Source organism: Solanum pennellii, chromosome 10, assembly GCF_001406875.1.
Source record: "Solanum pennellii chromosome 10, SPENNV200".
Taxonomy (NCBI): Eukaryota; Viridiplantae; Streptophyta; class Magnoliopsida; order Solanales; family Solanaceae; genus Solanum; species Solanum pennellii.
Window position 1 is genome coordinate 81,790,528 of NC_028646.1, and position 26,047 is coordinate 81,816,574.

Sequence of the window (26,047 nt, forward strand, 5' to 3'; positions counted from 1 at the left end):
TTATGTCTACCTGAAATGTCAAAATTAAGAGCTTTCTTGAACGGATCCTCGAAGCATTGACTGAGAGGAAAGTTGAGGTCCAGAGTAGGGATATAATAGTCAAGAAGCTCTGAGATGAACTGGCAGGAAAAAAAGTATTTGTTTGTCCTGGAAAAAAGGTATATCTATCTAATGAAAAAATTTATGATTACTCATAGGTTACTATTGTAAATCAAGTCAAAATCCATGAACAACAGGCAATTACGTTATGTAAATTTTCATTTGGACTTGTTAGAGGAATGCATTTTTTTTGCACTACTGTTTTGTCATGACATAATTTATTCTGTTCAAACAGGGTTGGTTATAATGTTCAACCACCACATTTGTTTTGTTCATGAGTTGCAGCTAGGAGGTTGGTTAAGGACCAATTTGAGGCGTATCTATCCATTAGGTTCAGCGATTCTCTATTCTGCTTATTGAATCCAATGGACAGATAACTACTCATCCTCCTCAAGTATAAACAAGTTAGTTATTGGTATATTACAGTTTCTTTAGCGTAAGAGGAGGTGAAATGTAGAGAAGAAAAAACTGATCGAAATGACTTCTATTCAATTTGCATCGATCAGTGGTGCTTTTGGATACTCTGATTGTACGTCGTTTGAGATTTTAAAGTAAGTTCTAAATCTTAGTAAATTGAAAACTCTCAAGAAACAATTCCAAGTCTCATATACGGTAGAGGTCTAATAAGTTTCTTAATAGCACACTTCTCATTACTTTCACTTCACACGATATTTTCTCCATTCATGAAAACTTTTGTGATTGAAGGACTTCAACAAAAAGAAAAGATAGGTTATGCAACGACTCTAACCAAATTTATTTTATAGTACTTCTCTTAAATTGTATCCAAAGACGAATTCAGAATTTCAAAAAATTTAATCTTCAATATCTACATTAAAATTTGATTGAATATAAATTAACATTAAAAGAATAAAATGTTTTCTAATAAAATCAATTCGAACTCAACTCCTAAGGAGACCTGCTTGCCATTCCACAAAATTTGTCGTTGAGAAAAGCCAGTACTCGTCTTCATCGTCTTCATCTCAGCCCTCCGTTTCAGAAACTTCAAGCACTATAAATATCTAACAAAACTCCTAAATACGCGTTGTTTTCCAACTTTTTCCCCTTTATTGCGAAAGTTCCAATGACCCTACAATTTCAACAAAGCTTCAAAACAAAGTAGCACAGAAAAAGAGGAGATTAGTTAAAAAAAAAAGAGAACTTTCTTCACAAATTACGACAACCCACTTAGTAAATCCACTTTATTTATCGACCCAGATAATCAATTGCGTGATTGATTGAGAATTAAATGGAGGGGTTTGTTGAGGATCAGCGGTTGAAGGAGGAAGAAGAGATGATTGAGGAGAGTAGTGATGATTGTACTTCGGAAGACGAGGGAACTGATGATTACCGGCGGGGAGGTTATCATGCCGTCCGTATAGGTGATACTTTTAAAGGGGGCCGGTATGTTGTTCAGAGCAAGCTGGGTTGGGGTCATTTCTCTACTGTTTGGCTTGCTTGGGATACTGTCATGTCCGTATGTTTTCCGCCATACCCTTTTCTTTTTTACTCAGCTTTTAGGTGCTGTCGATTTGTTTTCATCTGTTAAATATTAGGGATTGTGGAATTGTAGATGAAACTATGAAGACCCAAATCGGAATTTTATCTCTACATCCACTATTCAAATGTTGGATAGTACTACTATTAGTAGTAATAGTTGTTGTTATGAGTTTTTGTGTTAATGGGTAGTAGCTGAATAAATCCATTGAACTTTGATTACTTGTGATTTCGGAACATGTATTGTTTTTGATTGAGATTCGATATCTATCTCTTTAATCTATTATTGTATTATTTGTTTGGTTGAGTTCTCTATTGAGTTAGATTTGTTTACTCACCTAATTGTGCATAAGCATGAGAACTGGCAAAGTTCTTGTTAGAAGGACTAAGGTTTGCATTTTTGACTTGCTAGTGACTTTTTGTTTGTTCTGTTATTGTGTTTATCATAGTGAGTAGTAACATTTTTGTGTGTATGTTGTTGTCATAATGAAGCAATTTGTAGCATTGAAAGTACAAAAGAGTGCACAGCACTATACGGAGGCAGCATTGGATGAGATTACAATTCTAAAGCAGATTGCAGAAGGTGACCCTGAAGGGGGCAAAAGTGTAGTGAAGTTACTGGATCATTTTAAGCACTCAGGTCCAAATGGACAACATGTGTGTATGGTTTTTGAGTATTTGGGTGATAATCTCTTGTCACTTATTAAGTATACTGATTATCGAGGACTGCCTATTCACATGGTTAAAGAACTTTGTTTCCATGTTCTAGTGGGTTTGGATTATTTGCACAGACAGCTTTCTATCATACACACTGATCTGAAACCTGAGAACATGCTACTCTGTTCCACGATTGATCCGTATAAGGATCCCAAAAAATCAGGAGCTCCTCTTATTCTTCCTAGTAATATGGACAAGGCTTCACTGAAATCTGGTACTGTGAAGGGACGTGTAACATTCTATGCGAATTTAACTAATGACCAAAAGGTCAGAAGAAAGCCCAAAGAAACAGCTCAAATTGCAGGGAAGACAGCTGTTGAGTCGTCTCAATCAAACGCAGATTTGTCAAATGATCATCTTGCTGGTTATGCTAATGTTGATAGGTTGTCCAACTCTGATGCTGCAACAGCCAGTGGGAAAGAAAGTTTGGGTCCTAAGAGAGGCAGTGGTTCTAGACGGAGGAAGACGTTGGAGTCAGTCGACCTAAAGTGCAAATTGGTTGATTTTGGGAATGCTTGTTGGACATACAAACAGTTCACAGATAATATACAGACGAGGCAGTATAGGTGCCCTGAAGTTATCCTTGGCTCTAAATATTCAACCTCAGCAGATCTTTGGTCCTTTGCTTGCATTTGTTTTGAGCTTGCAACTGGTGACGTATTGTTTGATCCTCACAGTGGTGACAACTTCGATAGAGATGAGGTATGAGATTATGAATCACTACTTCCCCCATAGTTACTAGCATGTATTTTCATTTTTTGGTTTTGTCCCAATGTCTTGTTTCTATGTTTCAAGGGAGGACTACGTATTTGACCTGATGCCTGGTTTGTTCTTTATTAACTATTTAATTATATAGTCCTGTTTGAAGTTTCTAAAATAAAAAAAATAAATTTTGACAAGGATGTAGTAGTAGTCTAGTTTAGAGATACTTGTTGCTTTTAGTTCATCTGGTTTTTTCCAGAAGCATGTTTATTATATTTAAGGACATGGAAGATTAACTGTTTTATGGCTAAAAATGGATTAAAAGACTGTTCACTTAGTTTATAGGCACTGCTTGTACATAATTGTATAATTTGCTATGGACTGATACATATTCAATTTTATGTGTCTTTTGATTTGGATAAGGTATATAGTACTTTTAAGAGCTTTACTTATTTGAGTAACATTCCGTAATGCATTAGGTATTTGCACAAGCCAGTAGTTATTTGTATGAAAAAAGTGGTCTAATTTGCACTTTTCTTGCTTCTTTGTGTGATGCTGTCCTGTTGACTTTTGCTCTTCTATTGTCAAATATATCAAACATTTTCGCTCTAAGTCAGGTCAACTCAGCAGTTCAAGTCTTGAAAGTTGAACGGGATAATTAATATGCTCTAAGAAAATCTGATGGTACTGCTTTTATAATTAGAACAAGATAAATCTTTGTTCCAATAGCTGCTTTTGTAGAAGTTGGAGGGAATTGTATTTGCTGGGTTCAACAGTTAGTATAGAGTCTTCTATTTGTCTGTGCTTTACAATATCAATTGGAGCCTTGTAGAAAGAGATTTAAATATCCAGAATTCTAGCTGTTATACCGTGATCTTATTGCACCTGTTACCGTTTTTCTGGAATTTAGTATATAGACCGGCCAGTTTTTCTTTGCAGATATCCACATCAAGCTCAAATTACAGCCATATAATCTTTTGTATATTCGATTTTTTGGGTAACAAATTGAAAAAGAAGAGCAAATATAGAGAAATAGTGTCTTCGCTATTCATTTGAATGGTTACATATAAAATCCCGTTGACGAAAAGTACATGATTTCATGAGCTATATCGAAGTTATGCTGTTACTTTTTTCCGCACTGCTTAGAGTGTCTCCCCTCTTTTGACTTGTCTGATCTATTTTTTTTTTCAAAATGTGGATAATCATCACTTTTGTTTCATCCCTCTCTTACATTGTCTTTAATTGGACTTCTATTTGAAATATAGTGAGTAAGACTTCTATTTGAAATATAGTGAGTAATGAGAAGCTTGATATTATTGGATTCAACTTTTCATCAATGTTGAGATAATTCAATAAAACTTGAGGCTATGTGTCTTCTTCAGCCATAGAAGAGCGAAGTTCTATGCATTCTAGCTGATATCGGTTATAACAATGTTGTATAAGAACTTAAGAGGGTGGTAATGAACAAAAGATTTTCAAAGAAGACTTGATAAAGTAAGTATTGTTAATGGGGAGTGTAGGCAGCTTTTTCCTATTATGGATTCTGGAGGATAATAGATGTTTCAGTTTTGGGGTGAGCGTCTTTCAGTGCAAAGGGTTGAGTGCACATGTTGCGTATTGCATATTTTTTGATTTTAAACAATACTGAAAAGTTGTCAAAGAAGAAAGGTCAGTTTGACAAGTAGACCAAGTTATCTCTTAAATTGTTTGAAAAATAGACTATGTTATCTCTTAGTGGACACCGTGCTCAAATTACAAGACATGGGATCAAAATATAACTTGACCAACTGCATAGGTGATCTTTTTTTTGGATCGACTCATAACTCGATCCTTTTTATGATTAATTTCTAGTTTCTTTCTGCCTTCTGGATATAAACTTATGATTCTTTTTTTGTTTTGTCGTTTGCCAAAAAATGTTATTGTAATCTAATACTTAATATAACTCTGAGCATAGCCAACATATATTAACTGAAAACTTTCTTGAGTTTGGCAGGATCACCTAGCACTAATGATGGAGCTTCTAGGAACAATGCCTCGAAAAGTAAGAGAAAGCACCTTTAACCACTTCAAAGTTCTTACACTTGTATGCAGCCGCCATTTTATGAACATGTTATGTCCTTTCCAGATTGCCTTGGGTGGACGCTATTCACGTGAGTTCTTCAATAGACACGGTGACTTAAGGCACATCAGACGGTTACGGTTTTGGCCATTAGATAAGGTCCTCGTTGAGAAATATGAGTTCAGCGAGCGAGATGCAAAGGACATGGCTGATTTCCTGATCCCAATACTTGATTTTGATCCAGAGAAACGGCCAACTGCAGCTCAGTGTCTTCTTCATCCATGGATGAACGCAGGACCTAACAATTTGGAACCTCGTGTGCCTGATGCACGGTCTGAAGCCACTGATACTGTAAACTCTGAGCAAATTAAGAGAGACAAGGAAAAGAAAGAGGCAATGGAGGTGAGAATGGGGAAAATGTCTATTGTCTAGGACTATAAAATTGTCAAAGTTTGTTAGTCAAATTTTGATATTTCCATAGGAGCTTTAACCAGTTCATTTTCACCAAGAAATCTAGTATATATTGCACAAGTATAGTACTGGCATATTCTTTTGTTGTGTCTTAACTCATTAAGCCCAATATGTATAGTTGAGGCATTATGGCACCATATATTAGCTGAAAATCTTGACAAGTTTGTGTAAATTATATTATCCCTTTAATATGATGTTACTTGGGTCATTGGTTTATCGGAAACAACTTTTCTACCTTCACAATGTAGGGTTAATTAAAATTGTGTATACGCCATGCTTCTCAAACTCCACTTGTGGGATTACGGTTTGTTGTTGTAATATGATTATTGAGCTTTATAAATTTCAGTCCACACTTTATTTGCATTTTTTTGCTTTCAACAATCACTTTACTATGATTATTGAGCTAGTGTTCAACTCTAACACAATCACAACAATGACATACCCAGTATAGTCAATTTTATCTCAATCAAGTGAGCCACCGTTCAACTCAGACACAATCAATAACGATAGTCTTACAAGTGAAGTCTGGAAAAGAGCAAGGTGTATATATCTTTCTTTATCACAATCGAATGAGTCAGTGTTCAACTCAGATGCAATCAACAACGGTGACATACCCAACATAGTCTTACAAGTGAAGCCAGACGAAGAGTGGGGTGTATGTGAACTTTAATTTAATAAATGGTCTACATGTGCAGGATGCCCAAGTTCTGTAGATAAAAGGCAACAAAGAGGATTTCTAAAATTCAATGAAGTTGTTATTATATACTAATATAGAAAGATTTAATCTAAATAATTGGGAAACAATATAATATTTCTTCTGTTTCATTTTACGATGTTATAAGTTATATTTTAGAAGTTAAATATCTTATAATTTAACGTATTTTTAAAATATGATAAACCATAATAATTCTTTATTCCTTTGATAAAGAAGTATAAAAGATGATAACTAATTACATATACATGAATAAAAAGATAAACGTCTAAAAAAATATTAATTAAGATTGAACAACTTTTAATATTATATATTTATTTATTTTTTTGCATGGAGAATGTAAATAAAATGGAAATAAAGACGCATGGCATGAAACGTACGTCATGGTCTATTTGAATCCCCATAATATGACCGCTTCCTTCGCTTTCATTTTACCCACAAAAGTCAAATAGTAGGTTAGCCTATCGGACTAATAATTATGTTTAACGATTTGATTTATTAACTATTAAAATTTAAATATTCTAACTAGTTAACCAACTGATAAGATAATATAGATTGGTTAACAATGCGGTTGAAAGTCTTTCAAAAATATTTTTTTTATTTTTAAGAAATAGATATAAAGTTGTGTAAGTTTCGTCCTCACCAGATCATCGCACTATATTGTTATTGTAACAAATTAAATCACTGATTTTTCTAATGTTTATTTTATTGAACTCATGAAGTATATAGCATTGTTGAGCTAACTTTTTGCTCTTTAAATGAGATAGCTAGTGTGATTATTAAAGTCTTAAGATCTCAACATGCATTGCTAGTATGAATTTGGTATTGAGTGCCAATTTTATTTGAGGATGAAAGAATATGAACATTTCACGTAATATATTTTTTTGGACATATTTTGACATTTCACATGATAGTTTATTTCATGTCACTTTCACATTTCTATATTTGGTATATTCAAAGTACATTTTGCAAAAAACAAGAAGATAAATATTAATTACCTCATATTTTTAAAATTTTTACTTATTTTAAAAAAAAAAAGTATTTTAATCTAGGTCAATATTTTAAAGAATAACAATCTATAATTTATGTTTGACATATTCGTAATTTAAATAATATTTCAATATTTTGTACTCGGTCAATAATTAATTTTTTTACTTTTTTCTTAGTTTCTTAAAAAATAATTTTATTATGGTTAAATTGCGGCTCAAAAACACTTATTTTTTCCAAACAAACTTGGCCAAACACCTTGAATTTTCTAAAATAAGTATATCCCCTTTTCTTTTTTTCATGTAAAACAAAAAACAATTGTAACTATCCACACAAAATTTGGCCAAAACTGTGACAAAAAAAACAAGAAAAAATGGATTCTACTACTACTACTACTACTACTACTGATGATTCTTCTTCTTCTTCTTGTTCTAGTATTAGTAGTAGCAAAGTTTTGTGTTTAATTGCAATTTCATTGATTTTAGTTTCATTTTATTTTGGCTTAAATAGTTCAACAAGTTATGTTTATGCCAAGAATGATCATGAGAATATTAATCCTCCAATTGTTCAATTAGAAAAAAAGTTTATAAGCAATTTAGAGAAAGTTGAAGCTGGTCTTGTTAGAGTTAGAGTTGCTATAAAAGAAGCTCAAAGTAAAAATCAAACATTGGATGATCCTGAATATGTTCCTACTGGTCCAATTTATTGGAATCCCACTGCTTTTCACAGGTATGTTTAGTTAACTTTTTAAAGATTTGAACTTTTGAGTATATACACGCTCTCCGTCTCAATTTGTGTGACAGTAAATTTGACTGACGCTACTAAAAAGTCATTATTTTTCAATTAAATTTTCCATTGAAAATTGTTCGGTGGTTATCAACGTAGATATTTAAATTGAATCAGCAGAAAAAGAAAAAAATTTAAGAAGTTCACTATTTAAGTGAGAATGTGTTTTCGACTGTTTAATTTTTTAGTGAGATAATACGGAGAAAAATCATGTTATATAGCATAATTAATCACTAATTTTTTATGGAAATAACCTTCATTTCATTTCTAGTATTGTGATCTTTGAAACTAAATTTGATTAATCATCAATATCTCAAAAGGTATATTTATTTAAATTTTTGAAGATTTGAACTTTTTGTCATTAGAATTGAATGGAGCAAAAATCTTGATTATTTCTGTTTTTTAAGTATGGAGTTAAGATTGTTGAACTTTTGAGTATACACTCTCTCTGTCCCAGTTTATGTGATAGTGAATTTGAATGACGCTACCAAAAATAGGTCACTATTTACTCATTGAAATTTCATCTGAAAAATGTTCAGTAGCTATCCCCATCGTTATTTAGATTGAATCAGTGGGAAAAGAAAAAATGGAAAATTTTCATACAGAAAAATTATGAGTTTTCCACTATTTCAGTGAGAATCCGTTTTTCAACATTCATTTTCCCAGTGAGCTGGTTTGGTAGGAAATGAGTGTGAAAATCATGTTCTATATATAACACAAATTTTCTTGTGATGGGAAAAACCTATGTTTCTGGTAGTGTGATCTTTGAAACTGAATTTGATCAAACCATCAATTTTTTAAAATTTAAATTTTAGAAAACTATACGAATAGTACTATAGGTTGCGATTTTCCTCATGTCAATATGATGAAAAACTAGAAGTTCACGTTGTTTGAATCTTGAGGGAGTAAAATGAACTGAAACAAATGATTATATTGAGCTTTTGACAATGGAATTAAAGATTCTTTACTTGAGGCATTGCAGAAGCTACATGGAAATGGAGAAACATTTCAAGATTTTCGTATACGAGGAAGGTGAGCCCCCTGTATTTCACTATAGTGCTAGTGAAGGAATCCTTGGAATTGAAGGAATTCTGATTCATCAGATAGAAATTAGTAAGTTTCGGACGAATGATCCTGAGAAAGCTCATGTTTACTTCCTCCCATTCAGTGTCTTGTCGATTGTCAGCTATGTTTATGTTGTCGATTCTCGTTCATGGGGTCCTATGCAGAACACAGCAGCAGATTATATTGATAGTATATCAAGAAAATACCCTTATTGGAACAGAAGCCTTGGATCTGATCACTTCATGCTTGCTTGCCATGATTGGGTAAGTAATCAGAATAGAGACGGATTCAGAAGTTAAACTTGATATGTTCAATCTTAAGTTCTTATCGTTGATACTATAGCACATTATACTTTTGAAATCTGTTAAAAATTTAGGTACAAATGATAACTTCAAATCCTGGATTCGCTTCTGTTAAGAATTGTAACTCATGATATCAAGGTTTGTTTTGTTTGATGTCTATGGGAGAGACACTTCTTCTTATGTAATTGCTATATTGCAGGCTCCTACGATTTCATTTGCGGTTCCTTACTTGTATAAGAACTCGATACGAGTACTATGCAATGCAAATACCTCTGAAAGATTTGATCCTACCAAGGATGTGTCCTTACCAGAAATCTATCTCCCTCAAGGTAAGATGGACGGTTTAATTGGAGGTCCGTCTCCATCTCATCGTTCTGTCTTGGTTTTCTACGCGGGAGGTATCCATGGCTACATTAGACAAGTGCTAATGGAGCATTGGGGAAAGAACGATGATTCAGATGTGCAGATTCACGAGTACCTTCCGAAGAACATGTCATACTATGGCATGATTAGAAAGAGCAAGTTCTGTATTTGCCCGAGTGGTTATGAAGTAGCTAGCCCAAGAATGGTTGAGGCACTTTACATGGGGTGTGTACCTGTACTGTTGAAAGATCATTATGTAGCGCCTTTTAACGATGTTTTGAACTGGAATAGTTTTTCTGTTCAAATGAATTCGAGAGATATACCTAATCTGAAGAAAATCTTGATGTCAATATCTCAAACTCAGTACATCAGAATGCAGAAAAGAGGCCTTCAAGTTAGAAGGCATTTCGAGGTAAATTTTCCTCCGAAAAGATATGATGTTTTTCATATGATTCTTCATTCCATTTGGCTTAGAAGGCTAAACATTCAAGTCCATGATACTAAGGATGGATGACTACTACTTCACAAGAAGTATACTGTATTATTATTTGGCTATGTTGTTCGGATTCTACAAAAATATTGTTATACTCGGAGATAGATCCTTTAAATATAATGACGTGCTAAGTTTAAATTCTGGGTCAAACTATCGAGAAATTCACGGATAAATAATAAAGTTTAAATCCTAGATCCACCTCTGGATGTTCTTATCTTCGATTCATTTATATGAAGAGACAGTGAGACAAGAGTGTAATGTGGAAACTTTAACATTTATATATTCATAATAATCTTTCTGTTGATTATTGTGTAACATACAATAGATGAAGTAACCTTCAAATTAAATAGTTTTAGTAACTACATTACCACAAAAACTTACTAGTACTATATAAGCTTAAAACTTTTTTTCAACTCCAACAGCAACCATACAACACATAATTAAGAGATGAGATCAAACCCTTGCTCCAGTAAACTTTGAGCTAATTTCTCATTAGCTGCTTCAGAAGGATGGAATCCGTCCCAGAAGACGTAATCTGTCGCATTAGAGCACGTCCCTATAGACCTTACATTGCAAAGGAACGACGTTTCTAGTGTACCAGTTCCACAACAAGCCCTCCTCGATTCGAAGAATCCTGCAGGGAATTAACAAATGCAGATTGTCAACGGGAAATGTAATGCATTCTGTTGAAGTGTGTGACTATCTCATCTAAAAGCAGGCCTGATTTGATCCCAGAACATCTGTCTGCTCTGATACCATGTTTGAAGTATGTGAGCAAAGAAAAATGTGTTTTGAGGAAATTACCACTATCTGTAGGTTTAATGATCATATCTAAGAGAGGATGATAGATGTCGAAGACGACAAGTTTGAGGCCTGGTAGTCTGCTCTTCAAATTTTCTGATGTTCGGTTCAGCTTAGCGTTGAAGAAAACAGCGTCTTGGTTCAATCTTGCAACACATTGATTGCTTCCTCTACCAAACAAAGTAATTGCTGCTGGTAAACAACCTGTTGGTGGCAGAGTTGTTACTCCAATCTTCCTTGCTCCCATACCATAAAGGTTCTGTTTTTAATACATTGATGGTCATGTTAAAATATCGATTGCATTTCAATCGAAATTGAAATCGAACATGTCTTAGTTTCAGTATGATCTGATTATGCTTAAGAGCATTTCCTATAGATAACTGTTGTCTACGAATTTCATGCAAAGTACACCAACATGTGTCGAAAACATAAGACCAGAAGTCTCAATGATGTTTCATAGAGTTAGAAAAACCATATTTTGACTGAGCTTCCACAATATCAATTCTACTTGAACTGTTAGCTAATCATAGTCGATAACAATATCTAACTACGAACCCTCAGAGATCACGAATAAATTAGTGGATACGAGAAGAGGAGAGGGAAAAAAATACCTGAATGAATGTAGTATAAGACTGCATAAGGATATCGGAAAATCGATCAGGTGAGTAGATCCTGTTGAGCATTGGATTAACATAGTAATTCTGAATAAAGTCACTGCTGCCTGCACTTAATAGATGGATTCCTCCTGAGATTATGCTATTAGCTTGTGTTCTTCCAACTAAATTCACTACTTTTTCTTGCCATTCTCTGTAATATTGTAGTTGCTGTGCCAATGTAAGTGCACGCTGCAAATTAACATAACACCATTCAGAATTTCACTCATTAAAAGTTTAATTCATTTATGTTATTTCTGTTGGAGAAAAGGGCTAATTCGAATTCATGTCGTTGTTTGTTAACTGAAATGACATAGACGAGCCAAACTTTTAACACATGACATAGACGGGCCTTTTCTCAAAGTTTGATGACATATTTGCGTCTTTATTCTTTAAATAAATGATTTAATTAATGACGTATCCGAATCATAATTGATCACACGTAAAAAAAAATGGTTTTGCGAAACCAGAACTGTTTTTAGTCAATAAAAAATGACATGGATGAATCTTTTATTAAGCAGAAATGACATAGATGAAATCGAACTTTTAACGGATGATATAGATCTATGGGCATTTTCTTAAAGTTCGATGACATATTTAACATTTTTTCCTATTTTATTGACATTTTGATCATGTATATACTTTGAACAATGAAAAAGTAGCTCGATGCAAAAAAACATTTCGTTTCCATGCCGAGTTCAGAGAAGAACCACAGTTAAAAAAAATGATATAGACAGTCTATCCTGACAGACTTCAAAAATCAGTTGTCACTTCACTAGTTATTCTAGTGACAAGAATTCAATTATTATAATATAACAAAACAATAATTTATAATTTTTATACTATAATAGCTAAAGCCTAAAGTTATGAAATTAACACAAAATTAAAAGGGAGAATAAAGAAATTACTAACATAAAGTTGAGGAGTCCTTTCATAATAACCAGAAGCAGCAGAAGCAAAGTTAACACCAGTCAGTATATTTCTCCCTCTTGCCTCTGGACTAAGGTAAGCTGGTGGATATGTAGTGAACCCAAGATATTCAGCTGTCCATAAATTCACACATAAACTATGAGAATACAATATTTTCGACGCAAAATATAAATATATACTAAATTTTGATTCAAACTCTTCGCTTTCAGTGTTGCACTTATGTCAGATTCTTCAGAAAAACATTATTTCTAAAGAATCTGACACGCACCTGTTGACATTTTTAAAGTGTCTTGAACAATATAGACTACAATTACAAGCTCATAAAATTTTGAATGTAAATTAATAAAATATTTTAAATTTTGAATCCGACTCTGATACCAGTGAAGTCAGTAGCAAGTTTTCCATTGCAGAATCTTCCAGTAGGTCTATGAGTAACAAAATCTCTTCCATAAGGAAGAAAATTAGCCTTGATAAGAGTAGTTAAATTATTATTATTTCCAACATCAACTACAGAGTCACCAAATATGTTTAATGCTGGAACTAGAGGATCTCCATTTGCCACATAAAAAAACACAAGAAGAAAAAATACAAAATATTTTAAGAACTTCATATTTATTTTTTTTCAATTGAAATTTTTTTTTCTTCTATGTTGTTTGGTAGGGGGTGTATGTGGGAGAATTTAAAGGAGAATTGTAGTTATGTAAAGGTCAAAAAGTGAAATAACTGATGGATAGAAAGTTGATTGTTTTTCATGTGAGTTATGGGGGCATGTTTGGCACCTCCTAATATTGTTATGTTGGCATTATTAGGCAAATATATTCGCTTGTCTTATATTACTTGAGTCATGTTGACCTCGTGATCAGGAACAAAAAAATTCAGTCGAACTCAAAAAATTACGTTATTTATATATAAATCAAAATTATTTTTTCATTATATTAAAATTTAAATTTTATTCAACTAATATGTGTGTTTATTTTTTCATATTTTAAATATACCTCTTAGTAAAAATTCTAGCTTCAATGTTGTAGCGATGCTCTAAGAATGCTTTCATTAAAGGTGTTGTTTATTAAACTTATCTTATTATTGATGTTTAGAGACTAAAGTTTATAACTATTGTTTTATGTAATTGTTCAATATTAAGAATATTATTAAAAAAATAATATATTTTTCTTGATTTGCTAAAAAAAATAAGTAAAATAAAATATTCATTTGTTAAAAAGTTTTGTTTCATTTTTGTCCTTTATTATGAGTTTGTTTAGAAGTATGACGAATCATCATTTTTAATAAAGGTCTTAGATAAATATAAACCTTTTTTCAACAAAACTGAAAGCAAAATTTGCGTGACACAGTGCAAAAAAATTTTGTTTACAAATATATGACCTATAAAAAAGCTTTTTTTGGCGGCTCAATTTTGTTAGTTATAACTTTTGTGTGTAAATACCAATGTGTTGCGAGTGTATTGATGAGATTATTTTATTTTTTATTAAAGATTTCGAAATTAAATTATAAAAATATATATATTTTGTAATATGCAATTTAAATTTAATTAAAATTTTAATATAAATCTAAATATGAAATGAAAGAAAAAATGTTTATAAGTACGTAGTGAAACTACTTGGAATTAATTAATTTATGTAAAAGAACTTAAATTTGACACACAAATACAAAATAGTAGCAATAAATACTAGAGAAGTTCGAGGTAAAAGATAGATATTTGGTCAATTCATGATTTATATCAAGGGGATGGAGATAAGAATTGTTTTTATTTCTTTAAAAAAGATGTTGATTTTTAATGTTTTTGATAGCAACATATTATAATATTTGTATATTATTATATAAGTCATTTTTGACATATATGGCAAAATATATTATAAAATTTGTGTCGATGGGTGACCCTTTATTTTCTGTTATATATAAATATAAATTAGTAGAGGCTTAAAATAGTTACAAAATTATATTTGCATATCTATAGGCTATGATTTAAATTAGCTATGATGTCAATCATTAATACGTACATAATAAGTATAGGTTGTTTATATTATATTTTGTACATTAAATCGTCTTTATCTTTTTATTATTTATATTAATAGAAATGAAATTTTGGTACAATAACAATATTGTCTTGTATGTCCTATAAATTTAAAATCATGCAATCGGTTATTAATAATTGAACTAGATTAAATTATATGCTTATATTAATACACTCACAAATATATTTTGTATACTAAAAACACCTTTATTTTGTTACTTTTTTTTATTTTATATTATTTAACTCCGATTAATGACACATTCTGTAAAAAAATTAATTAGCAATATATTTTATTAAGCTAATAATCATTTTGTGTACATTGCACACATTTTTTTTCCTTTTGTATTTACTTGATCATATTAATATGACATATTCTTTAGTAGTATATTAATTAATAATATATTTCATCAAACTAATTATACTCTGTACACTACTTGATTTTTTTTATCACTATTTTCTTTTATAAAAAAAAAGATAATATTACTTGATTCGTATTAATCGGATATACCTAAAAAATTAGTTCGAAATATATTTTGTTGAACAAATCATATTATGTACTTAAGCATTTATGAAGTGAATTGCATTAAATTGCAGTAAGTATTCATGAATCGTCACTTTCCTCTTTATTGCTACTGCAAGTCTTCATCAGCCTTCAATTCTGATACCGTTAATGTGTATGACTTGACACTTCCCATGCATACTATTTCGATTATTTTTTTTAAAAAAAATTGATCTAGTTTAATTTGATACGAAGTTTAAAAAAATTAAAAAAGATTTTTTAATTTTATAGTCTTAAATTAAAGATACAATAAATATATTAAAATATTTTTTAATGTATTTTCAAACATGTCACGTGGAAAATTGAAATGAAAGTGTTATCGAAAAAGAAAAAGGGTTAATCTTTTTAAAATAAATTTAAAAGAAACAGGTCATTCTTTTTCAAAAAGAGAAAATATCTTATTTTATTTATTATGGTATCATTAAGGTTAATTGATATTAAACCGGTATATATACTGATTTAGTATTAGTTAAGCAAAATTATCAGTCATATTAATATCAATATTCTATATGATACTAGTTTAATATCAATTAAGCGAAAATTTTCAACATTATTAAATGAGGATATGGTTTGTAATGTTTTTTTTATTTTTTTAAAGAACATGTATTTCTTAAATTACTTTGAATTGGGATATGAACATATAATTTTTTGAATTTTATGGCCCATTTATATATTTTTTTTTAGAAAAATTAACCCACATTTAGAATTTGTTGATGGGGGTATCTTAAGCTAAAAATTAAAGATTGAGGGTATTTCTAGATTTAAAAGTTAAAAGGACGTTATTTGTGAGTCATTTTTACGTTAGCATATTTTTGGTTCTTTTATGTTGTATTAAATTATTTTAAGATCATTGTATGAACCTTATAAAACTCAAATCATAAATCCTCTTTTACATATATGATAACATAATTAAATTATGTGATACGAACACGATTCAAAGTGGAGACTCGGACTAATAAAACTTTTGATATAGTCATTATCAGTTTTTTTTTTACTTTAAGAAAATATCAAAATTTGCAGAAAAAAAGAGAGTGCAAAATCTTTATTAATAAATAAAATAAGGAAATAAAGATTTGTTTTTCAATTGTAAAAAAATATTTTAGATCTTGAATTAAACTACTTAAATCTTTATACTATTAGATAAAAGAATTTATGTAAGAAGATCTAAGGTAATGTATTACATACACATGACTAACTTATTACTTTAGAAATAAGTCTAATAACACTATTAATATCATATATTTATTTTAAATTAAATATTACTCAAATAACACTATTACTATTAGGTTTTTATATTAAACTTAAAAGATTATACCTTATAAAAATATTACACTTACATAGTAAATTGAGATATGTGAAATATTAACCTCAAAAGACATAAAAAAAAACCACAAAATTAATTAATAGAAAACATTGTCATCCTTATTTTTAGCTATTTGGTTGGTTGTGTTAATTTGTTCCTATTTAGAAACAAACACACATCTAATCAACCAACCAACCAACTATAATAACTAAAAATAAGGATGAAAATGTTGTTCTATTAATTAAATTTTTAAACTTTAAACCCTTTCAATGATATGTTTCTCGCTAATTTTCTCTCTTTACAATCACAAATACAATTTTATTTACTAAAAATATTTTGTTTTATGTATCAAATTGATATATATTTTATATGATTAAAACAATTACATATATACATATTAGATCTAATAATATAAAATATGAATTCATGTAAAATATGAACTCGAATGAATATGATGGTAAGAAAATATTTTCTATATATTTTAGAGGAGTAAGTTAATAATTATATTTAATGTTTTTATATTTTTCAAATTTAATATTTGTTAAAATTTTAAAAATTTCACACACGTGTATGTGAAAAAAAATATTATAATATAAAAACTGAATTCGGCAATTATAAATTATATCTTCTCGTGTGCTTTTAGCTACTAATTTTTATTTGCTTGTCCATGACTTAGGAAAATTTGTTTATGTATTTCATTTTAGTATTTTATTTTCCCATAAAAAATAATATAATGAAATAATATATGTTTTTAATATTTGTATATGATTTATATTCGTGGTTGTATCAATAAAAAATATATGTAGAGATGTGTTTCATAACAAACATGGTTATCACAAACAATAATTTTTAATAATTTATCTATGTTAATCATGATAAAGAACAGTATTATTTGATATAAATCGTTTAAATAAGAATATGAACCTACTCTTTAATAATCGTGAACATAATATATGTGCAACTTACTATACTTTGTTATTAGTTAATTAAACTTGCTACGTCACAAGACACAAGCTCAAGCCCTTCGAACATATACATTATATTTTTATTTTTCTAACATTAAAAAAAAGAAGTTAAAATGATACTTAAATGGAACAGAAAGAATAGTTTGATAAGAAATTTTTTAATGTTAACATGCAATTCTCTTGAAGGCTTAAAGCTATTTGCATTAAATATAAATTTAAACGAATACTCTTGCTATACTATATAAAATGAAAAAAGAACGGAAAAACATAGGTTTTTATGAGTTTGAGATTTAAAGGACATGTAATAATAAAAATTAAAATAACATCCCAAAAGATGATGCAAATATTCATTAATTAACCAAAGATAAAACTAGATAACAAATGCAAAAATGTCAAATTTGGATTGGCTTGCTAAAACGAGTTATTAATTTTCTAACTCTTTCATAAGATGAACGATATTTCGACCTAATTTTTGCAAAGAGGGTAACAATATATTGAACATAACTTTAACGTACGTGTTTAGTACGAAAAAAAATATTTTTTAAGAAAAATAAATGAATGATTTATTTATTTTCTTATATTCGATTATACTTAAGATTGCATGAACCACTGGATCCAGATATATGTATCGCGTTTGCACAAGTAAACAAATGTTTTTTTATGCCATAGGATGGGAATTGGTAAAACATGGGAGCAGGAGTGAAGCGGAGCCACATTATAGTCGAGGTTCATTTGAATTCTCTTCGGCGAAAGATTATAGAGTGTTATTTATGCATAATTAAAATAATTATTTAGATATATATAGTAAATGTCAAATCCTCTTCCACACTATTTTGTGTGTCTATTTCTTCAAATTTTGAATTCCTTATTAAAAATCTCGACTCCGCCAGTGTTGTGGGGTGGCTTTTATTAGAGTCCAGCAATAGTAGTATGCTAATGCTTAAAGCTGGAGTTCAATGGCAATATCTTCATTGCTTCAACAAATATATACTAGGTTCTTTTGGTTTCTCATTTAATGTTCGATATTTATATTGAAGTCCGACTAAATTTGAATTCGCTTTTGAGAAGTCCCACATTTGAATACCTATTGAATCTAATAGGATTCTATTTTGTAGTTGTTATAGAGGGACTAAATCTACTTTGGTGAAAGAAGATTAATGAAATCAATTTTGTGCAGAGAGATGAAAGACATGTAATAAACAAGCAGCAAAATCGATTGGCAATTCTTCGATATCTCTTCATTGATAAATAGTGCTAAGACAATCTGAAAGTTGTATAACTTTGATAACATGATTTTTTTACCTATTGATGGTGCAAGTTATAGTAAAGTATATATAAGCTATCCAATATATATCTCTCTTCTTGAAACAATTAAATCATATAAACTAAGAAGACAAGACATATGTTGCCAAACATTTGTAAATAAGAGTTGTCTCTAAAATGTGAGCTACATGGGGTAGTTCACCAGTACTGTGCGAAGCGAGGGTTATTTACCTGATAATACTATACACGAAAAGATAAAATAAATTGGAGTGAAGAAGTCATGACAAACTAGTATAGATATTATGTCAAAGCGTTTTGATAGAAAGAAACATAACTACAATAAAATAATACAATGCAAGAAACAACAAGTAATAGCAAACATTAACTACGACTACTAGAATGGAAAAATAAGAGAGACTATGCCCTACTAGCTACCTACTAACTAACCCTAGCTTCCAATCTAATTTGTTTCTTCAACAACCTCAAATACGGAAAAAGTAAAAAAACATTTTTCAAAAAATATTTCCTCCGTATTGGGCACGCCCTTAAATATCATATTGAAACATTACCTATACTACATATCATTGTACCTTGTAATTTAGGAAAATTTATATGCATCCATGTTTTTGAAAATATGAACTAGCTAGGTTAGAACATGGATAAAAACCTTAATAAGTTCATGCAAAATAGAAAATAAACCTAGACTGCTAAAAATAACAAATTCCTCACTAAACCAAAACACTTGAAGATTCAATGCAAATATTTGGTAATTAATAAAATACCTGTTTAATCAACACCCTTGCCATAAATAAGCTTGCAATTTTATTCCAATATCTGTTAAAGCAAAACAAGGACATTAGGGCAGAAAAAGAAGTAACATTCAAGAACATGTCTTAAATGTCATCTCAAATTCGAGATGTTCGATTTGTAACACTGACTGTACAACCTGCAGGATGAATGCAGCATCCCGACAATAGAGATGTCAATACGAAAGAAATGTACTTCAATATAGCCCCATAGGCAATATAAACTTTTGTCGAAGATGAAGTAGTATGATTACTTCCACCAGATCCCAGTGCTTCTACCATGAAAATATGATAGTTCACTGGCGTATAGACAAAGTATATATAGCTGCATGCATAAAATTCATCTAGAGAATATATTTCAAGACAAATTTAAAAGAAGGAACACTGGATCATAAAGTTTTAAAAAGGTCTGCATTAAGTTAAGCTGTCTATAATATAAAGTCATATAGAGACTCTAGTAAATCCCTCACAACGAAGGTAAATAGAGACAGTCTAGATTGTAATAAAGCAGAAACATATGGACTCCAAGGAGTCTAGTAGGGTTGCCACGCCAGATGGTATGACAACCCTTGCTTACTCTACTACCTAACCTTAACTACTACACCCCCCCCCCTACCCGCTAGTAACTTCTATCTATCTTTGCTAAAGATAAATATGTCAGCTCCAGCATTGCTCAGTCAGTTGACTGCAACTTCTGATGCAGAGAGAAAACTTGGCTGAAGCGACTCTTGGCTGGAAACTTTCGCCTTAGAGAGCTTGAGCACCTCAACTGCTTCATCCACTTTGGTTGCCAGAGATTCTGGAGACTCCAACAGTAATAGCAGTTCAGCGTTGTCCATCTCCAACAGCATTCCAGTTATCTTGGAAGCAAGCTCAGGCTGCAGAAAGAATGTAACGTTAGTGTAGTGAGTTAATAAATAAGTTATGATAATTATTCTCTGGATGTCAGAAGACCAATATAAAAGAAAAAGGAAAGCAAGAAAGAAAATCAATCACCTTATGTTTATGAACAAGAGGATAAAGGCGCTCGCCAAGTATCTGTTTCTGCTGATCAGAATTAGCAGAAGCAAGCAAGGTACTCAGCATTTCAGTACCATCAGCTGCAGATCCAACTGCAATAGATCCAAAAGATCTGTTGTTCACATCACGAGTCTGTCCATTCGGCGCAAATCTGACCTGCCCAGCACGCTGCAAGCATGAATTTTTTTTAGGAGTATTAGTAATACTTAGGCCACTTTTGAAGCTAAACTACTTTTCAAACCTAACCAACTAAGATGGAACTTTTGAAAATCTCAGTTGTATAACCAATTCACTAACATTTGGACATCAAGATTTTCAATTAATGTAAAATAGGTATGGGGGTTCAACTACCTGAGAATCTTTCGATGGCACAGCTGGTTGACCTGATGGCTGCACATTGGTCACATTTGAAGCTGGCATATATCCATTCATCCTTCCCCTGTTCGGCCGATATGGTCGATAAGCATTAGGAATCTGAAAAATAAGAGGCAAGCTGTAACCTCCTTCACCATAAATTTAAACAAAAGCATGTCAACTCAATCTAACATGTCTGGAATTGCTTCTAAAAGCATAAAGAAATTTTGTGTTCAATTATGAACCCAATTGACCATACAAAAACTACAATAAGTGGAGAAAGTAAAGATGGCCAAGTGGTATGATTCTTTACAGGGACTAACCATGGGAACTGGAGCAGGTTGATAGCTAGGTCTGGGGGTGTTTGTGAACCCATTAGTACCCCAACCTGGCCTCATAGCAAGAGACTGGTACATCAGCCCAGGTCGTGCTGGTACTTGAGGAACAACACCATGGCCTGGATAGTAAAGGGGAGGATATGCACCAGGATACATAGCTGAAGCTCCTGTTAGCCCAGCAAGTCGTTGTGCATGCTGTAGCTGTAGCTGGGCCTGTCTTTCCTCTTTCCTTTGAGCAATAGCCACATACAACGGCTTTCGGTGCAGCATAAATCCTGTGAAAAATCTCACAAAAATAAGTCTCATATCATACAGTGTAATCACTTAATGGCGAATTGGATACCTAAAGATCGTATGGCATGTAAATCACTCAATTCAAGAATGGAAACTGTCCAGATGTTGAAGAGTTAGGTGAAAAACACAAAAGAGGAAACATGCGAGAAAATAGACTTCCAAAATTGAAGCATCTTCATTGGGTGACGACGTACATGCAAACATGGTGTGATATAAGCACATAAACATATACTTGACCAATAGTATACACAGACTTTGCCTGATTCGTCTATCTATTTGTCTAATTACTTGCAAAATGACTGGAATATAATTTAGGCTTCTTCTAAAACCAAAGATGGCTTGTCTTTCTTATTTAGTTTTTCTAGTCAAAAGTTTCCAAAACTTCACAGAACTAAGGAACACAATTTAAAGAAATTTCAGCCTAATTATAGAGAAGAAATAAAACATTGAAACATGCGGCATCAGAGTTTTTGGTGCATGCTACTATGATCTGGAGCATATTAAAAATGTATGACTCACCATAAAAAGTATTCACAGCGCTATAGGCCTCCTCTGCTGTGGAGAAGCACACAAATCCAAAACCCTTACTCAAACCTTTCTCATCTTGCATAACTTTCGCAGAAGTAATTGTGCCACATTGGCTAAACAGTTGGTGCAGCTCATACTCGGTGACATCATCATCAATATTCTTGACATACACATTTGAACCCTGACATGATAATTCAAGTATTTTCATAAAGAGATCATAAACAATTAATTTACTTTTACTTTTAAGGAAATGAGAATGAGTACCTGGTATTTCATTATTTGTTCCCTCCTTCTCTCTTCAAAGAGGCGCTTCAGGAGTTGTTCGCGCTCTGCTTTCTTTTGTGCTCTTGCTACATACAAGGTCTTGGAGCCTATTTAATGAATATATATCACCGCACAAAATTATAACAACATGACTGCAATCACATTTAAGAATACAACAACATCACAAAGCTAGGACTTACCAACAGGTGATCCGTTCATTGCTTCGGCAGCTTTTCTAGCATCGTCTGGATTGTCAAAGTTAACAAATCCAAAACCCTTTGGAGCTCCATTCTCATCCTTTGCAATAACAAGGCTTATAATTGTCCCAAACCCAGAGAACTTTTCTCTTAGATGCTCCTCTGAGATATCAACGTCCAAGTTCTTGAAGTACAAATTTGTGTACTTAGCATCAGGATTGGGCGAAATCCGGTCAGTCTTTTTGACAAATTTGCCCACATACCTATGCCATCAATGCAAGATATCATAAATAAATGGACTAAAAAAAATATGCAAATAAAGAAAACAACTAATTCGTCTAAGATCTTCATAATTGCAATATGGAAAGCTAGATGATTGCAACAGATATGGAAATGCTCATACAGTTGTTTTTCTCCAGCCACGATCCCATTAAGCTTCTCAATAGCAGCATCGGCAGACTCCTCCGACCCAAACTGGACAAAGCCATATCCCTTGCTCTTTCCATCCTCATGAGTGACAATTTTACAAGATAAGATATTTCCGAACTTCTGAAACATTTCTTGAAGCTTCGCATTGTCAATTGTATCACTTATGTTCTGTAAAATTGCAATTTAGATATATCAATCAAAATAGAGAATCTGTTAAGATCTCAAATCAATTGAATACTATTCACTCAGTTAAAGCTTGATGATACCTTGATGAACACATTTCCTTTACCACTTCGTCTCGCATCAGGGTCACGCAGAGACCAGCTAACCCTCATAATTTTTCCATTGAGGGTGGAGTTATTTTTTACCTCGATAGCACGTATAGCTGATCATAGATTTCAGAAAGAAAAAACATGCATTAGCTTTCCAAGTCAAAATCAAGCCACATAGTATTTCCAGAAAAAGTCAATCATATACGATAAAAATAATTGAAGGGCATTATCCTCGCCCATCAAGTCTTGTTGGTCCAGTAAATAGAAGTGGTATAAATTCTAAGCACAACGAACTTCCTGAGCAGATATCACATGACAGGAAAATAAAAAATGGTAATCAACAGTCTGTGAAAAAACTTAATAACACATTGAACACAATCAGAAAAGGTTAGCTCATGATTGGACTCCAAAATCGCAGGTCGATCACATCCATTAATCCACAACATTTCATAAATGATACGAGTTGCTAGCCAATAAAAGCAACTAAACAACAGCTAATGAAGTTTGTATTGATACAGTTTTATCAACTTTCTAAAAGGACAGCAACTAGACCGCAAAAAAAAATAAGCAAAACTATTAACAAGACATAATTTTGGAATCACTAAGATCATTCAACCAGTGAAATCATCTAGGGTCTAAAAGGGATCATTAAATGTTAAAAAGGATCTAACTTGTAATGAAAACTACCCAGACGACTCGTACCACAAAAAAAACAATAAACTTCTGGTTATAACTGATAAAATCTTAAGATCTACAACTATATAGTCTTCATCTCACAGAGCACCAACTAACATATAACAGCGACCATCAGTGACAGATCAAATCAGGTGACTTGAAACAGAAAAAACACAAAAATAAAAATAGTCAAATCCTCAAGATTTAATATTATATATTTCTCCTATCAGAAGACAACTCATTTAATAGTACATTAAAATCAACATCATACCTGCGGAAATGGAAAATAATATTTTTTTTTAAAAAAAAAAACAATCACATTCGACCAGTCACAGTCTATTTTTTTCTCACTCTCAGACAACTTGTATATGCAAGCCTATTCAGTAATTGATTGATTAATCATAAGACAAAAATTGTATATCAGATTCCATTCAGTTATCAATCGATCAATCACGACTCAGAACATGTATATCAGATTCCATTCAGTCATCAATTGATCAATCATGACATAAACATGTATATCAGATTCCATTCAGCTATCAATTGATCAATCATGACACAAAACATGTATATAGGATTCCATTAATTTATCGATCAATCAAAAACTTGTATATCAGAGTCCCTTCAGTCATCGATTGATCAATCATGATATAAAACACGTATATCAGAGTCCATTCAGTTACAGATTGATCAATCATCACATACAACATATATATCAGATTCCATTTTGATCAATCATGACATAAAAAAAAACGTATATCAAAGTACATTCAGTTATCGACTGTTCAATCATGACACAACTTATACATCAGACTCAATCCAATTACCGATTTGATCAATCATGAATCAATTCAACACAAACTCCAAATCGAAATTCAACATGCAAATCAAAATCAAACGAATTTTAAAAAAAACGATCAAACGATCGAAGCAGCATTTCAATCGATATAAACCAGACCCTAGCAATCAATGCAGATAGATACATGGAGCAAAAAAAAAATTAAAGAGATATACCATCCTGTGGGGAAACAAAGTTGACGTAGCCGTAACAAAGAGAACGTCCAGTGGATGAATCACGGCAGACGCGGACGGAAGCAAGGCTTTTAAAGTCTGAAAAATAATCAAAAAGTTGTCCATCGGAAACATCGTGGTGAAGATCACCAACGTACAATGATGATGGCGTTGCAAGGACAGTCGGAGGAACCGCCATTGACGCCGGCAACAAAATTCAAAATGCTTAGAGAAAGAGAAAAAAAAAAAAAGCAAAGCGTTTCGTATCGAAATTGATGTTTTTGCTTAATTTTGCTAATACAAAACGGAGAGAAACAGAATGAGAAAAGAGTGAGTGAGTGAGAGAAGTGGCGTTCGCTTATAAAGGAGTGAGTATTAATTCAGGGATGAGAATGGAATTAATAGGGGGGCAATTATGGGAAATTTTAAGGGAGAAGAAGGAATTATTTTTTTATTTTTAGTTTTTGTTAATTTGAAAGCAAAAAAGGCAAAATTGAGTATATGATATAATGAACTAAAAGAGAGAAATTTTGCATGAAAATTTCCCTTTCAAAGAAATTCTACCAAACACAGCTTAAGAATTAGAAAAAATAACACGTGTCAACACACTCCCTTAACCAGGGAGTGTTTACTCAACTTCCCCAACTAAATCTGTGGATTTGAATAAAACCAATTCTAGTCTAATTTATTTATTATTCTTTTCCTCTTTCATATATCATTATTACTTTGTATCTACAGATAATATTAGATGGAAAAAAATGGCTTGCTTGAATGTAATTTTGTTTGCTACCCCCTTTGCTTTTAATTTTTTTTTCTATTTTTAATTTGGTATGAAATCAATTTTATTTATTTATTTACTTTTGACTTTGACCAAGAAGTATAAGGGGAAAAAAAATAAAAAAAATCAATTTTTGTAATTTTAAATTAAAAATATGGAGAGTGTATCTATATGTTTATTTATTTTTGTGATCTTAAACATGTCATCAGAAAGTTAGTAATGATAAAATTTTGAGAAATTTACTAATTAGTAGGTAATGACAAAGTTCGAAAAAATTTAAAACAATTTAGTGAATATATTTATTTTTTGCCTGCATTTGAGCATCATA

General features: G+C 31.6%; 4 protein-coding genes across 4 annotated transcripts; 2 read left to right on the plus strand and 2 right to left on the minus strand.

The window, feature by feature from the left end:
• The first annotated feature begins 971 nt into the window (after window positions 1-971).
• LOC107031860 (serine/threonine-protein kinase SRPK-like) lies at window positions 972-5,782 on the plus strand. The gene is made up of 4 exons (XM_015233350.2): window positions 972-1,573; window positions 2,086-3,012; window positions 5,006-5,053; window positions 5,138-5,782. The coding sequence occupies exons 1-4, from the start codon at window positions 1,346-1,348 to the stop codon at window positions 5,501-5,503; spliced, it is 1,569 nt and encodes a 522-aa protein (XP_015088836.1). The 5' UTR covers window positions 972-1,345; the 3' UTR covers window positions 5,504-5,782.
• A 1,705-nt stretch (window positions 5,783-7,487) lies between these two features.
• Window positions 7,488-10,367, plus strand: LOC107001661 (probable glycosyltransferase At5g03795). The gene is made up of 3 exons (XM_027912248.1): window positions 7,488-7,970; window positions 9,010-9,355; window positions 9,594-10,367. Exons 1-3 carry the CDS (start codon window positions 7,615-7,617, stop codon window positions 10,269-10,271), a joined length of 1,380 nt encoding a protein of 459 aa, XP_027768049.1. The 5' UTR covers window positions 7,488-7,614; the 3' UTR covers window positions 10,272-10,367.
• A 138-nt stretch (window positions 10,368-10,505) lies between these two features.
• On the minus strand, window positions 10,506-13,340 carry LOC107001861 (GDSL esterase/lipase At5g03820-like). Its single transcript, XM_015199820.2, has 5 exons — window positions 13,013-13,340; window positions 12,617-12,747; window positions 11,663-11,896; window positions 11,055-11,310; window positions 10,506-10,884 (listed from the first exon to the last, which is right to left on the minus strand). Exons 1-5 carry the CDS (start codon window positions 13,242-13,244, stop codon window positions 10,691-10,693), a joined length of 1,047 nt encoding a protein of 348 aa, XP_015055306.1. The 5' UTR covers window positions 13,245-13,340; the 3' UTR covers window positions 10,506-10,690.
• Window positions 13,341-19,948: 6,608 nt separating this feature from the next.
• On the minus strand, window positions 19,949-25,442 carry LOC107001820 (polyadenylate-binding protein 7-like). The gene is made up of 10 exons (XM_015199780.2): window positions 24,945-25,442; window positions 23,250-23,368; window positions 22,958-23,151; window positions 22,558-22,817; window positions 22,358-22,464; window positions 22,085-22,274; window positions 21,257-21,546; window positions 20,931-21,053; window positions 20,556-20,747; window positions 19,949-20,437 (listed from the first exon to the last, which is right to left on the minus strand). Exons 1-10 carry the CDS (start codon window positions 25,138-25,140, stop codon window positions 20,237-20,239), a joined length of 1,872 nt encoding a protein of 623 aa, XP_015055266.1. The 5' UTR covers window positions 25,141-25,442; the 3' UTR covers window positions 19,949-20,236.
• Window positions 25,443-26,047: the final 605 nt, after the last annotated feature.